At 33.9% G+C, this 12227-nt stretch overlaps 1 protein-coding gene across 1 annotated transcript in view; it reads left to right on the top strand.

Annotated features, from left to right (window-relative positions):
• The window catches only part of LOC134695469 (hyccin-like), a 74269-nt gene that overhangs the window by 17737 nt on the left and 44305 nt on the right, over positions 1–12227 (top strand). Inside the window, exon 4 of the mRNA XM_063556739.1 lies at positions 3759–3893. Coding sequence (XP_063412809.1) covers positions 3759–3893 — 135 coding nt within the window. The remainder of the gene's footprint in view (positions 1–3758; positions 3894–12227) is intronic.

Below are 12227 nucleotides of genomic sequence, written 5' to 3'. Positions count from 1 at the left end.
CATTGAGGAATTACACCCTATGTTCTGTTACTTACAAGATCAATGAATCAGTCATTGAGGAATTACACCCTATGTTCTGTTACTTACAAGAACAATGAATCAGTCATTGAGGAATTACACCCTATGTTCTGTTACTTACAAGAACAATGAATCAGTCATTGAGGAATTACACCCTATGTTCTGTTACTTACAAGAACAATGAATCAGTCATTGAGGAATTACACCCTATGTTCTGTTACTTACAAGAACAATGAATCAGTCATTGAGGAATTACACCCTATGTTCTGTTACTTACAAGATCAATGAATCAGTCATTGAGGAATTACACCCTATGTTCTGTTACTTACAAGATCAATGAATCAGTCATTGAGGAATTACACCCTATGTTCTGTTACTTACAAGAACAATGAATCAGTCATTGAGGAATTACACCCTATGTTCTGTTACTTACAAGAACAATGAATCAGTCATTGAGGAATTACACCCTATGTTCTGTTACTTACAAGAACAATGAATCAGTCATTGAGGAATTACACCCTATGTTCTGTTACTTACAAGAACAATGAATCAGTCATTGAGGAATTACACCCTATGTTCTGTTACTTACAAGATCAATGAATCAGTCATTGAGGAATTACACCCTATGTTCTGTTACTTACAAGAACAATGAATCAGTCATTGAGGAATTACACCCTATGTTCTGTTACTTACAAGAACAATGAATCAGTCATTGAGGAATTACACCCTATGTTCTGTTACTTACAAGAACAATGAATCAGTCATTGAGGAATTACACCCTATGTTCTGTTACTTACAAGAACAATGAATCAGTCATTGAGGAATTACACCCTATGTTCTGTTACTTACAAGAACAATGAATCAGTCATTGAGGAATTACACCCTATGTTCTGTTACTTACAAGAACAATGAATCAGTCATTGAGGAATTACACCCTATGTTCTGTTACTTACAAGATCAATGAATCAGTCATTACATAAGACTGTAGATTGACACATTTTAAACTTAGTACAAGAATTGTTTGGGAACAGCAATGTTAACACAAGTTTGATTGATAGGAAATAATTGAAATTGCAAATGAAAATTTAATTTATAAAAATAAAAAAAAAAGGAGAAAATATCATTTGATATATAAATCTGAAGTTTATAGCCCTATTTAAGTAGAGATGTTAATAATTGATGTTGACATTAGTGGAATCTGTGTCCTGGTCTGTTTATTTTGTGATGAAGTGAGATGATCAATGATAATATATTAATTAGGGTACCAGTTAGATCATTAATAATTAAAGTAGTCTGGTTCATGCAGCACTATTCGATTGCCATTCAGAAATCTCAATTGTACTTGTACAGTTATTTTCAATACTGAAGATACTTTAGTACCAGTCAGAATAACAAGACAGAGGTAATTAGGGTACCAGTCAGAATATCAATACTGGCATGCTCTGACTATCAGATCAGGTTATCTGTAAAAGCAGCTTGGGCATTACATGTTACTCTTGCCTTTCTGTCTGGTAATTGTCCCAAAAATTTGTTTCTGTTCTCTAACTTAACTTTGCCTCAACCAAATGCTGTAAAGTGTATACACAATGCTTGGGTGATGTCACTTTTGACGTTCATGAGTTATGCTCCTTTATAGACATAAAAAATGCTGAATTTTTTGTTTCCATTCAGCTTCAATCATATGTTATAAAACTTGTACACAATGCTTATAACCACCAAAAAAAGGATCAATTTGAAGTTAAGTGGCATCACATTTTTACCGTTCTTAAGTGATACATGTCCTTTTATAGCTGTAACAGAGGGGTTTTTATGTTTTACTCTCATATGTCTTTACCTCTTTATATCGTTACGTCCCAAAATTGGTTTCATTCTCCATGTTCCCTTACTTTAGTTTGCCTAAAACAAAATTTTATGAAACTTATACACATTGCTTACTACCACTTAACACATATCAAATTTGAATTTGGGTGGCATCATGTTTACTTTTCTAGAGGTTTTCCCCCTTTATAAATGGAAAATTCACTGATTTTTTCGTTTCTGTTCTTCAACTAAAACTTGTGTCAATCCACTGTTAGGCCAGACTTTTTTTATTATCTGTTAAAGAGATCCGCCGACTCCACATTGTCCGATTTCAGAATAAAAATAAAAGTAGTGCTTCCTACTTTTATTTTTATTTTTTCCGCCGACTGTTACGAAATCCTCAAAAAAAAAATAAAAGTATGAGTTCGGGTCTGCGATTATTAATTTATCTCTTGTCGCATGGTCAAACAAAACTGCGACTTCCGGGAAGGGACCGGTTTTTTACATTAAACTTTAAGTCCGATCACTAGAGAGAAGTTCGTGTTCACTCAAATTTGTTAAGTGTAATAGAGATGAGACGATCGGGGTCATGTTGTCTAATCAGTTACTGGAAGATGTTGGCATCAGCCGCATTATAACCAACGAGGCAGATGTTGAACCTGACATGCCGGTCAACGTTTTGGAAGAGTTTGGGTTTATATTTTTCCTTTGAAGTATAGTATCGTAGTATGCATATTAAAATAGTATCAAAGATATCAATTAAAATCAATAATGCTTTTTGAATTTTGTGTATGGATGGGACCAAATCATTTGAAAAACCACTTTTTTATTCACGTTCACACCCTACAGTACACGTTTGCACCCTACACAGGGATAAAACTTAGGAAACTCAAGCTGGTAGCCCAGACCAAATTATTCCTAAATGATGATTGTATTTTGAACTAAATTTTTATAAAAATTTTAGTAGCCCAGCTCAAAATCTAGAGGTCTATTTTCTTCCATTGTTCTTGTATTTTGATAAATTCTTTAAAAAAAAAAAAAAAAAAAGGTCACTTAGATTGGTTTTATTTTTATTTTTAGTGACGACTGGACCAATTTTGCACTTTTTTTTTTTTTTTATTTCGTCCCCTCGACCCTATTTTTTTACAAATTTTCTCGTTAAACAGATAATAAAAAAAGTCTGGCCTTATATAACTGATAACAATATAATTACCACAACATGCAGATCAAGTAAAAATTTTGGCCTTATCACTTTTAACATTCTTGTGTTATGTCCCTTTATAACATTATATGTAAGCATAGTCAATATATATGTCCAATAAAATTGAGAAAGGAAATGGGGAATGTGTCAAAGCGACAACAACGGCCCCGACCACAGAGCAAACAACAGCCGAGGCCACCAATGGGTCTTCAATGTTGCGAGAAACTCCAGCCCCTGTAGGTGTCTTTCAGGTGGCCACTTTAAAAACATATAATACATTACTAGTACAGCAATAATAGAAAACTCCGGATTAAACATAAGAAACTAAAATTAAATTTTAAACAAGACTAACAAAGGGAAGAGGCTCATGACTTGGGACAGGCGCAAAATTGTGGCGGGGTTAAACATGCTTCTAGCAAATGGAGATAAGTAAACTCATAACAATACTCACATTAAAATTCAGTAAAAGAGAAGTCCGAGTCTGATGTCAGAAGATGTAACAAAATGAAATAAACAAAATGACAATAATACATAAATTGCAACAGACTACTAGCAGTTACTGACATGCCAGCTCAACCCTTAATTAAACTGATTGAAAGATTATGTCTTCATCATATGAATGTACCAATGTACAAATTCCTCATTTATTGTTCTATTCAGATTTATTTTATTTTGTAGGTTCTAGATCCGATCTGTCATCAGTATTTTGAGTTTTATTCAGATTTATTTTATTTTGTAGGTTCTAGATCCGATCTGTCATCAGTTGTTTGAGTTTTACAGATCTAATCAACCAGGACTCAGATTGTTTGCACTGGAGTTTATACCAACATTACAATGGGTGTACCTGTCTTCTCTCAGTGTTAATGGTAAAAAGGTGAGTTTATACCAACATTACAATGGGTGTACCTGTCTTCTCTCAGTGTTAATGGTAAAAAGGTAAGTTTATACCAACATTACAATGGGTGTACCTGTCTTCTATCAGTGTTAATGGTAAAAAGGTGAGTTAATACCAACATTACAATGGGTTTACCTGTCTTCTCTCAGTGTTAATGGTAAAAAGGTAAGTTTATACCAACATACAATGGGTGTACCTGTCTTCTCTCAGTGTTAATGGTAAAAAGGTAAGTTTATACCAACATTACAATGGGTGTACCTGTCTTCTCTCAGTGTTAATGGTAAAAAGGTAAGTTTATACCAACATTACAATGGGTTTACCTGTCTTCTCTCAGTGTTAATGGTAAAAAGGTGAGTTTATACCAACATTACAATGGGTTTACCTGTCTTCTCTCAGTGTTAATGGTAAAAAGGTGAGTTTATACCAACATTACAATGGGTTTACCTGTCTTCTCTCAGTGTTAATGGTAAAAAGGTGAGTTTATACTAACATTACAATGGGTTTACCTGTCTTCTCTCAGTGTTAATGGTAAAAAGGTGAGTTTATACCAACATTACAATGTGTGTACCTGTCTTCTCTCAGTGTTAATGGTAAAAAGGTAAGTTTATACCAACATACAATGGGTGTACCTGTCTTCTCTCAGTGTTAATGGTAAAAAGGTAAGTTTATACCAACATTACAATGGGTGTACCTGTCTTCTCTCAGTGTTAATGGTAAAAAGGTAAGTTTATACCAACATTACAATGGGTTTACCTGTCTTCTCTCAGTGTTAATGGTAAAAAGGTGAGTTTATACCAACATTACAATGGGTTTACCTGTCTTTTCTCAGTGTTAATGGTAAAAAGGTGAGTTTATACCAACATTACAATGGGTTTACCTGTCTTCTCTCAGTGTTAATGGTAAAAAGGTGAGTTTATACCAACATTACAATGGGTGTACCTGTCTTCTCTCAGTGTTAATGGTAAAAAGGTGAGTTTATACCAACATTACAATGGGTTTACCTGTCTTCTCTCAGTGTTAATGGTAAAAAGGTAAGTTTATACCAACATTACAATGGGTGTACCTGTCTTCTCTCAGTGTTAATGGTAAAAAGGTAAGTTTATACCAACATTACAATGGGTGTACCTGTCTTCTCTCAGTGTTAATTGTAAAAAGGTAAGTTTATACCAACATTACATTTGGTTTACCTGTCATCTCTCAGTGTTAATGGTAAAAAGGTGAGTTTATACCAACATTACAATGGGTTTACCTGTCCTCTCTCAGTGTTAATGGTAAAAAGGTGAGTTTACACCAACATTACAATGGGTGTACCTGTCATCTCTCAGTGTTAATGGTAAAAAGGTGAGTTTATACCAACATTACAATGGGTTTACCTGTCATCTCTCAGTGTTAATGGTTAAAAGGTGAGTTTATACCAACATTACAATGGGTTTACCTGTCTTCTCTCAGTGTTAATGGTAAAAAGGTGAGTTTATACCAACATTACAATGGGTTTACCTGTCTTCTCTCAGTGTTAATGGTAAAAAGGTGAGTTTATACTAACATTACAATGGGTTTACCTGTCTTCTCTCAGTGTTAATGGTAAAAAGGTGAGTTTATACCAACATTACAATGTGTGTACCTGTCTTCTCTCAGTGTTAATGGTAAAAAGGTAAGTTTATACCAACATTACAATGGGTTAATCTGTCTTCTCTCAGTGTTAATGGTAAAAAGGTAAGTTTATACCAACATTACAATGGGTTTACCTGTCTTCTCTCAGTGTTAATGGTAAAAAGGTGAGTTTATACCAACATTACAATGTGTGTACCTGTCTTCTCTCAGTGTTAATGGTAAAAAGGTAAGTTTATACCAACATTACAATGGGTTAATCTGTCTTCTCTCAGTGTTAATGGTAAAAAGGTAAGTTTATACCAACATTACAATGGGTTTACCTGTCTTCTCTCAGTGTTAATGGTAAAAAGGTCAGTTTATACCAACATTACCATGGGTGTATCTATCTTCTCTCAGTGTTAATGGTAAAAAGGTAAGTTTATACCAACATTACAATGGGTGTATCTGTCTCCTCTCAGTGTTAATGGTAAAAAGGTAAGTTTATACCAACATTACAATGGGTGTACCTGTCTTCTCTCAGTGTTAATGGTAAAAAGGTGAGTTTATACCAACATTACAATGGGTGTCTTCTCTCAGTGTTAATGGTAAAAAGGTAAGTTTATACCAACATTACAATGGGTGTACCTGTCTTCTCTCAGTGTTAATGGTAAAAAGGTAAGTTTATACCAACATTACAATGGGTGTATCTGTCTTCTCTCAGTGTAAATTGTAAAAGGTAAGTTTATACCAACATTACAATGGGTTTAGCTATCTTCTCTCAGTGTTAATGGTAAAAAGGTAAGTTTATACCAACATTACAATGGGTTTACCTGTCTTCTCTCAGTGTTAATGGTAAAAAGGTAAGTTTATACCAACATACAATTGGTTTACCTGTCTTCTCTTAGTGTTAATGGTAAAAAGGTGAGTTTATACCAACATTACAATGGGTGTATCTGTCTTCTCTCAGTGTTAATGGTATAAAGGTAAGTTTATACCAACATTACAATGGGTGTATCTGTCTTCTCTCAGTGTTAATGGTAAAAAGGTGAGTTTATACCAACATTACAATGGGTGTACCTGTCTTCTCTTAGTGTTAATGGTAAAAAGGCGAGTTTATACCAACATTTCAATGGGTGTACCTGTCTTCTCTCAGTGTTAATGGTAAAAAGGTGAGTTTATACCAACATTACAATGGGTGTACCTGTCTTCTCTCAGTGTTAATGGTAAAAAGGTAAGTTTATACCAATATTACAATGGGTTTACCTGTCTTCTCTCAGTGTTAATGGTAAAAAGGCGAGTTTATACCAACATTTCAATGGGTGTACCTGTCTTCTCTCAGTGTTAATGGTAAAAAGGTGAGTTTATACCAACATTACAATGGGTGTACCTGTCTTCTCTCAGTGTTAATGGTAAAAAGGTGAGTTTATACCAACATTACAATGGGTTTACCTGTCTTCTCTTAGTGTTAATGGTAAAAAGGCGAGTTTATACCAACATTACAATGGGTGTACCTGTCTTCTCTCAGTGTTAATGGTAAAAAGGTAAGTTTATACCAACATTACAATGGGTTTACCTGTCTTCTCTCAGTGTTAATGGTAAAAAGGTAAGTTTATACCAACATTACAATGGGTTTACCTGTCTTCTCTCAGTGTTAATGGTAAAAAGGTAAGTTTATACCAACATTACAATGGGTTTACCTGTCTTATCTCAGTGTTAATGGTAAAAAGGTAAGTTTATACCAACATCACAATAGGTTTATCTGTCTTATCTCAGTGTTAATGGTAAAAAGGTAAGTTTATACCAACATCACAATGGGTTTATCTGTCTTCTCTGAGTGTAAATGGTAAAAAGGCGAGTTTATACCAACATTACAATGGGTTTACCTGTCTTCTCTTAGTGTTAATGGTAAAAAGGTAAGTTTATACCAACATTACAATGGGTGTATCTGTCTTTTCTGAGTGTTAATGGTAAAAAGGTGAGTTTATACCAACATAACAATGGGTGTTTCTATCTTCTCTCAGTGTTAATGGTTAAAAGGTCAGTTTATACCAACATTACAATGGGTTTACCTGTCTTCTTTCAGTGTTAATGGTTTAACCCTTTCCTCCATTGATTTTTTTTTTTGCATACCTGATTCGCATAGGATTTTTCAATAAAATGCTGAAAATATACTTTAAAGTATTAATGCATTGTGAAAAACAAATATTTCATCAAATAAATTTAAGTCAGACATTCCTATGATATTCCTTTTCATATTGGATACAAATTTTGTTTAGTCTACTACAGACACTTTGTAGTCAAAGTGTTTCAACTGAGGTACTACACAGGCGTCAAAAGGCGTCATTATGGAGTAAAGGGGGTGGCGTCAAAAAGCGTCATTATGGAGGAAAGGGTTAAAGGTAAGTTTATACCAACATTGCAATGGGTGTATACATCTATCTTCTCTGAGTGTTAATGGTAAAAAGGTAAGTTTATACCAACATTACAATGGGTTAATCTGTCTTCTCTCAGTGTTAATGGTAAAAAGGTAAGTTTATACCAACATTACAATGGGTTTACCTGTCTTCTCTCAGTGTTAATGGTAAAAAGGTGAGTTTATACCAACATTACAATGTGTGTACCTGTCTTCTCTCAGTGTTAATGGTAAAAAGGTAAGTTTATACCAACATTACAATGGGTTAATCTGTCTTCTCTCAGTGTTAATGGTAAAAAGGTAAGTTTATACCAACATTACAATGGGTTTACCTGTCTTCTCTCAGTGTTAATGGTAAAAAGGTCAGTTTATACCAACATTACCATGGGTGTATCTATCTTCTCTCAGTGTTAATGGTAAAAAGGTAAGTTTATACCAACATTACAATGGGTGTATCTGTCTCCTCTCAGTGTTAATGGTAAAAAGGTAAGTTTATACCAACATTACAATGGGTGTACCTGTCTTCTCTCAGTGTTAATGGTAAAAAGGTGAGTTTATACCAACATTACAATGGGTGTCTTCTCTCAGTGTTAATGGTAAAAAGGTAAGTTTATACCAACATTACAATGGGTGTACCTGTCTTCTCTCAGTGTTAATGGTAAAAAGGTAAGTTTATACCAACATTACAATGGGTGTATCTGTCTTCTCTCAGTGTAAATTGTAAAAGGTAAGTTTATACCAACATTACAATGGGTTTAGCTATCTTCTCTCAGTGTTAATGGTAAAAAGGTAAGTTTATACCAACATTACAATGGGTTTACCTGTCTTCTCTCAGTGTTAATGGTAAAAAGGTAAGTTTATACCAACATACAATTGGTTTACCTGTCTTCTCTTAGTGTTAATGGTAAAAAGGTGAGTTTATACCAACATTACAATGGGTGTATCTGTCTTCTCTCAGTGTTAATGGTATAAAGGTAAGTTTATACCAACATTACAATGGGTGTATCTGTCTTCTCTCAGTGTTAATGGTAAAAAGGTGAGTTTATACCAACATTACAATGGGTGTACCTGTCTTCTCTTAGTGTTAATGGTAAAAAGGCGAGTTTATACCAACATTTCAATGGGTGTACCTGTCTTCTCTCAGTGTTAATGGTAAAAAGGTGAGTTTATACCAACATTACAATGGGTGTACCTGTCTTCTCTCAGTGTTAATGGTAAAAAGGTAAGTTTATACCAATATTACAATGGGTTTACCTGTCTTCTCTCAGTGTTAATGGTAAAAAGGCGAGTTTATACCAACATTTCAATGGGTGTACCTGTCTTCTCTCAGTGTTAATGGTAAAAAGGTGAGTTTATACCAACATTACAATGGGTGTACCTGTCTTCTCTCAGTGTTAATGGTAAAAAGGTGAGTTTATACCAACATTACAATGGGTTTACCTGTCTTCTCTTAGTGTTAATGGTAAAAAGGCGAGTTTATACCAACATTACAATGGGTGTACCTGTCTTCTCTCAGTGTTAATGGTAAAAAGGTAAGTTTATACCAACATTACAATGGGTTTACCTGTCTTCTCTCAGTGTTAATGGTAAAAAGGTAAGTTTATACCAACATTACAATGGGTTTACCTGTCTTATCTCAGTGTTAATGGTAAAAAGGTAAGTTTATACCAACATCACAATAGGTTTATCTGTCTTATCTCAGTGTTAATGGTAAAAAGGTAAGTTTATACCAACATCACAATGGGTTTATCTGTCTTCTCTGAGTGTAAATGGTAAAAAGGCGAGTTTATACCAACATTACAATGGGTTTACCTGTCTTCTCTTAGTGTTAATGGTAAAAAGGTAAGTTTATACCAACATTACAATGGGTGTATCTGTCTTTTCTGAGTGTTAATGGTAAAAAGGTGAGTTTATACCAACATAACAATGGGTGTTTCTATCTTCTCTCAGTGTTAATGGTTAAAAGGTCAGTTTATACCAACATTACAATGGGTTTACCTGTCTTCTTTCAGTGTTAATGGTTTAACCCTTTCCTCCATTGATTTTTTTTTTTGCATACCTGATTCGCATAGGATTTTTCAATAAAATGCTGAAAATATACTTTAAAGTATTAATGCATTGTGAAAAACAAATATTTCATCAAATAAATTTAAGTCAGACATTCCTATGATATTCCTTTTCATATTGGATACAAATTTTGTTTAGTCTACTACAGACACTTTGTAGTCAAAGTGTTTCAACTGAGGTACTACACAGGCGTCAAAAGGCGTCATTATGGAGTAAAGGGGGTGGCGTCAAAAAGCGTCATTATGGAGGAAAGGGTTAAAGGTAAGTTTATACCAACATTGCAATGGGTGTATACATCTATCTTCTCTGAGTGTTAATGGTAAAAAGGTAAGTTTATACCAACATTTCAATGGGTGTATCTATCTTCTCTGAGTGTTAATGGTAAAAAGGTGAGTTTATACCAACATTACAATGGGTTTACCTGTCTTCTCTCAGTGTTAATGGTAAAAAGGCGAGTTTATACCAACATTACAATGGGTAAATCTATCTTCTCTGAGTGTTAATGGTAAAAAGGTAAGTTTATACCAATGTTACAATGGGTTTACCTGTCTTCTCTCAGTGTCAATGGTAAAAAGGTAAGTTTATACCAACATTACAATGGGTTTATCTGTCTTCTCTCAGTGTTAATGGTAAAAAGGTAAGTTTATACCAACATTACAATGGGTTTATCTGTCTTCTCTGAGTGTAAATGATAAAAAGGTAAGTTTATACCAACATTACAATGGGTTTACCTGTCTTCTCTTAGTGTTAATGATAAAAAGGTAAGTTTATACCAACATTACAATGGGTGTATCTGTCTTTTCTGAGTGTTAATGGTAAAAAGGTAAGTTTATACCAACATAACAATGGGTGTATCTGTCTTTTCTGAATGTTAATGGTAAAAAGGTAAGTTTATACCAACATTACAATGGGTGTATCTGTCTTTTCTGAGTGTTAATGGTAAAAAGGTCAGTTTATACCAACATAACAATGGGTGTATCTATCTTCTCTCAGTGTTAATGGTAAAAAGGTCAGTTTATACCAACATTACAATGGGTTTACCTGTCTTCTTTCAGTGATAATGGTAAAAAGGTAAGTTTATATCAACATTACAATGGGTTTACCTGTCTTCTCTCAGTGTTAATGGTAAAAAGGTGAGTTTATACCAACATTACAATAGGTGTATCTATCTTCTCTCAGTGTTAATGGTAAATGGTGAGTTTATACCAACATTACAATTGGTTTATCTGTCTTCTCTCAGTGTTAATGGTAAAAAGGTAAGTTTATACCAACATTACAATGGGTGTATCTGTCTTCTCTTAGTGTTAATGGTAAAAAGGTAAGTTAATACATGTACCAACATTACAATGGGTGTATCTGTCTTCTCTCAGTGTTAATGGTAAAAAGGTAAGTTTATACCAACATTACAATGAATTAATCTGTCTTCTCTCAGTGTTAATGGTAAAAAGGTAAGTTTATACCAACATTACAATGGGTGTACCTGTCTTCTCTTAGTCTTAATGGTAAAAAGGTAAGTTTATACCAACATTACAATGGGTTTACCTGTCTTATCTTAGTGTTAATGGTAAAAAGGTAAGTTTATACCAACATTACAATGGGTGTACCTGTCTTCTCTGAGTGTAAATTGTAAAAAGGTAAGTTTATAACAAAATTACAATGGGTGTGTCTATCTTCTCTGAGTGATAATGGTAAAAAGGTTAGTTTAAACCAACATTACAATGGGTGTATCTATTTTCTCTGAGTGTTAATGGTAAAAAGGTAAGCTTTTGAAAAACCTTCATGCAATTTGACCAAAAGAAGCTTTATTATATACGTCTAAAAGAAATATGGTAACATTATATAGCAAACAGTTGTATGTGTAAGGCGCTGTGCATAAATCTAGCTACAGACTATACTTCCAGCAAAACATATGTTTTATTAAAATTTAGTTCACTTATATATTTTGGACAGTAGTATGAAGTCCATTATCACTTTGTTTAGAGACCAGCTGAAGCAGGCCTTCTGGTGGGGGATTTTTTTTGCTGTGTTGAAGACCCATTGATGACCTTCAACTTTTTTCTGCTCTTTGGTCGGGTTGTTGTCTCCTTGACACATCGATTCCCCATTTCCATTCTCAACTTTAGTTGTTAATTGGAGGGCCAGCTTTATTTTTTTCATCCATTTATATAAAATGGTACTTTTAAGAAATCGTGTATCACAGCTATTTTTTTTCGTCCATTGATATATAATTGTTCTTTTAAATG

The sequence above is a fragment of the Mytilus trossulus genome, chromosome 13 (assembly GCF_036588685.1).
Source record: "Mytilus trossulus isolate FHL-02 chromosome 13, PNRI_Mtr1.1.1.hap1, whole genome shotgun sequence".
Lineage (NCBI taxonomy): Eukaryota > Metazoa > Mollusca > Bivalvia > Mytilida > Mytilidae > Mytilus > Mytilus trossulus.
The sequence above is the reverse complement of the archived record's forward strand: the minus strand, read 5'-3'. Positions and strand labels throughout refer to the sequence as shown.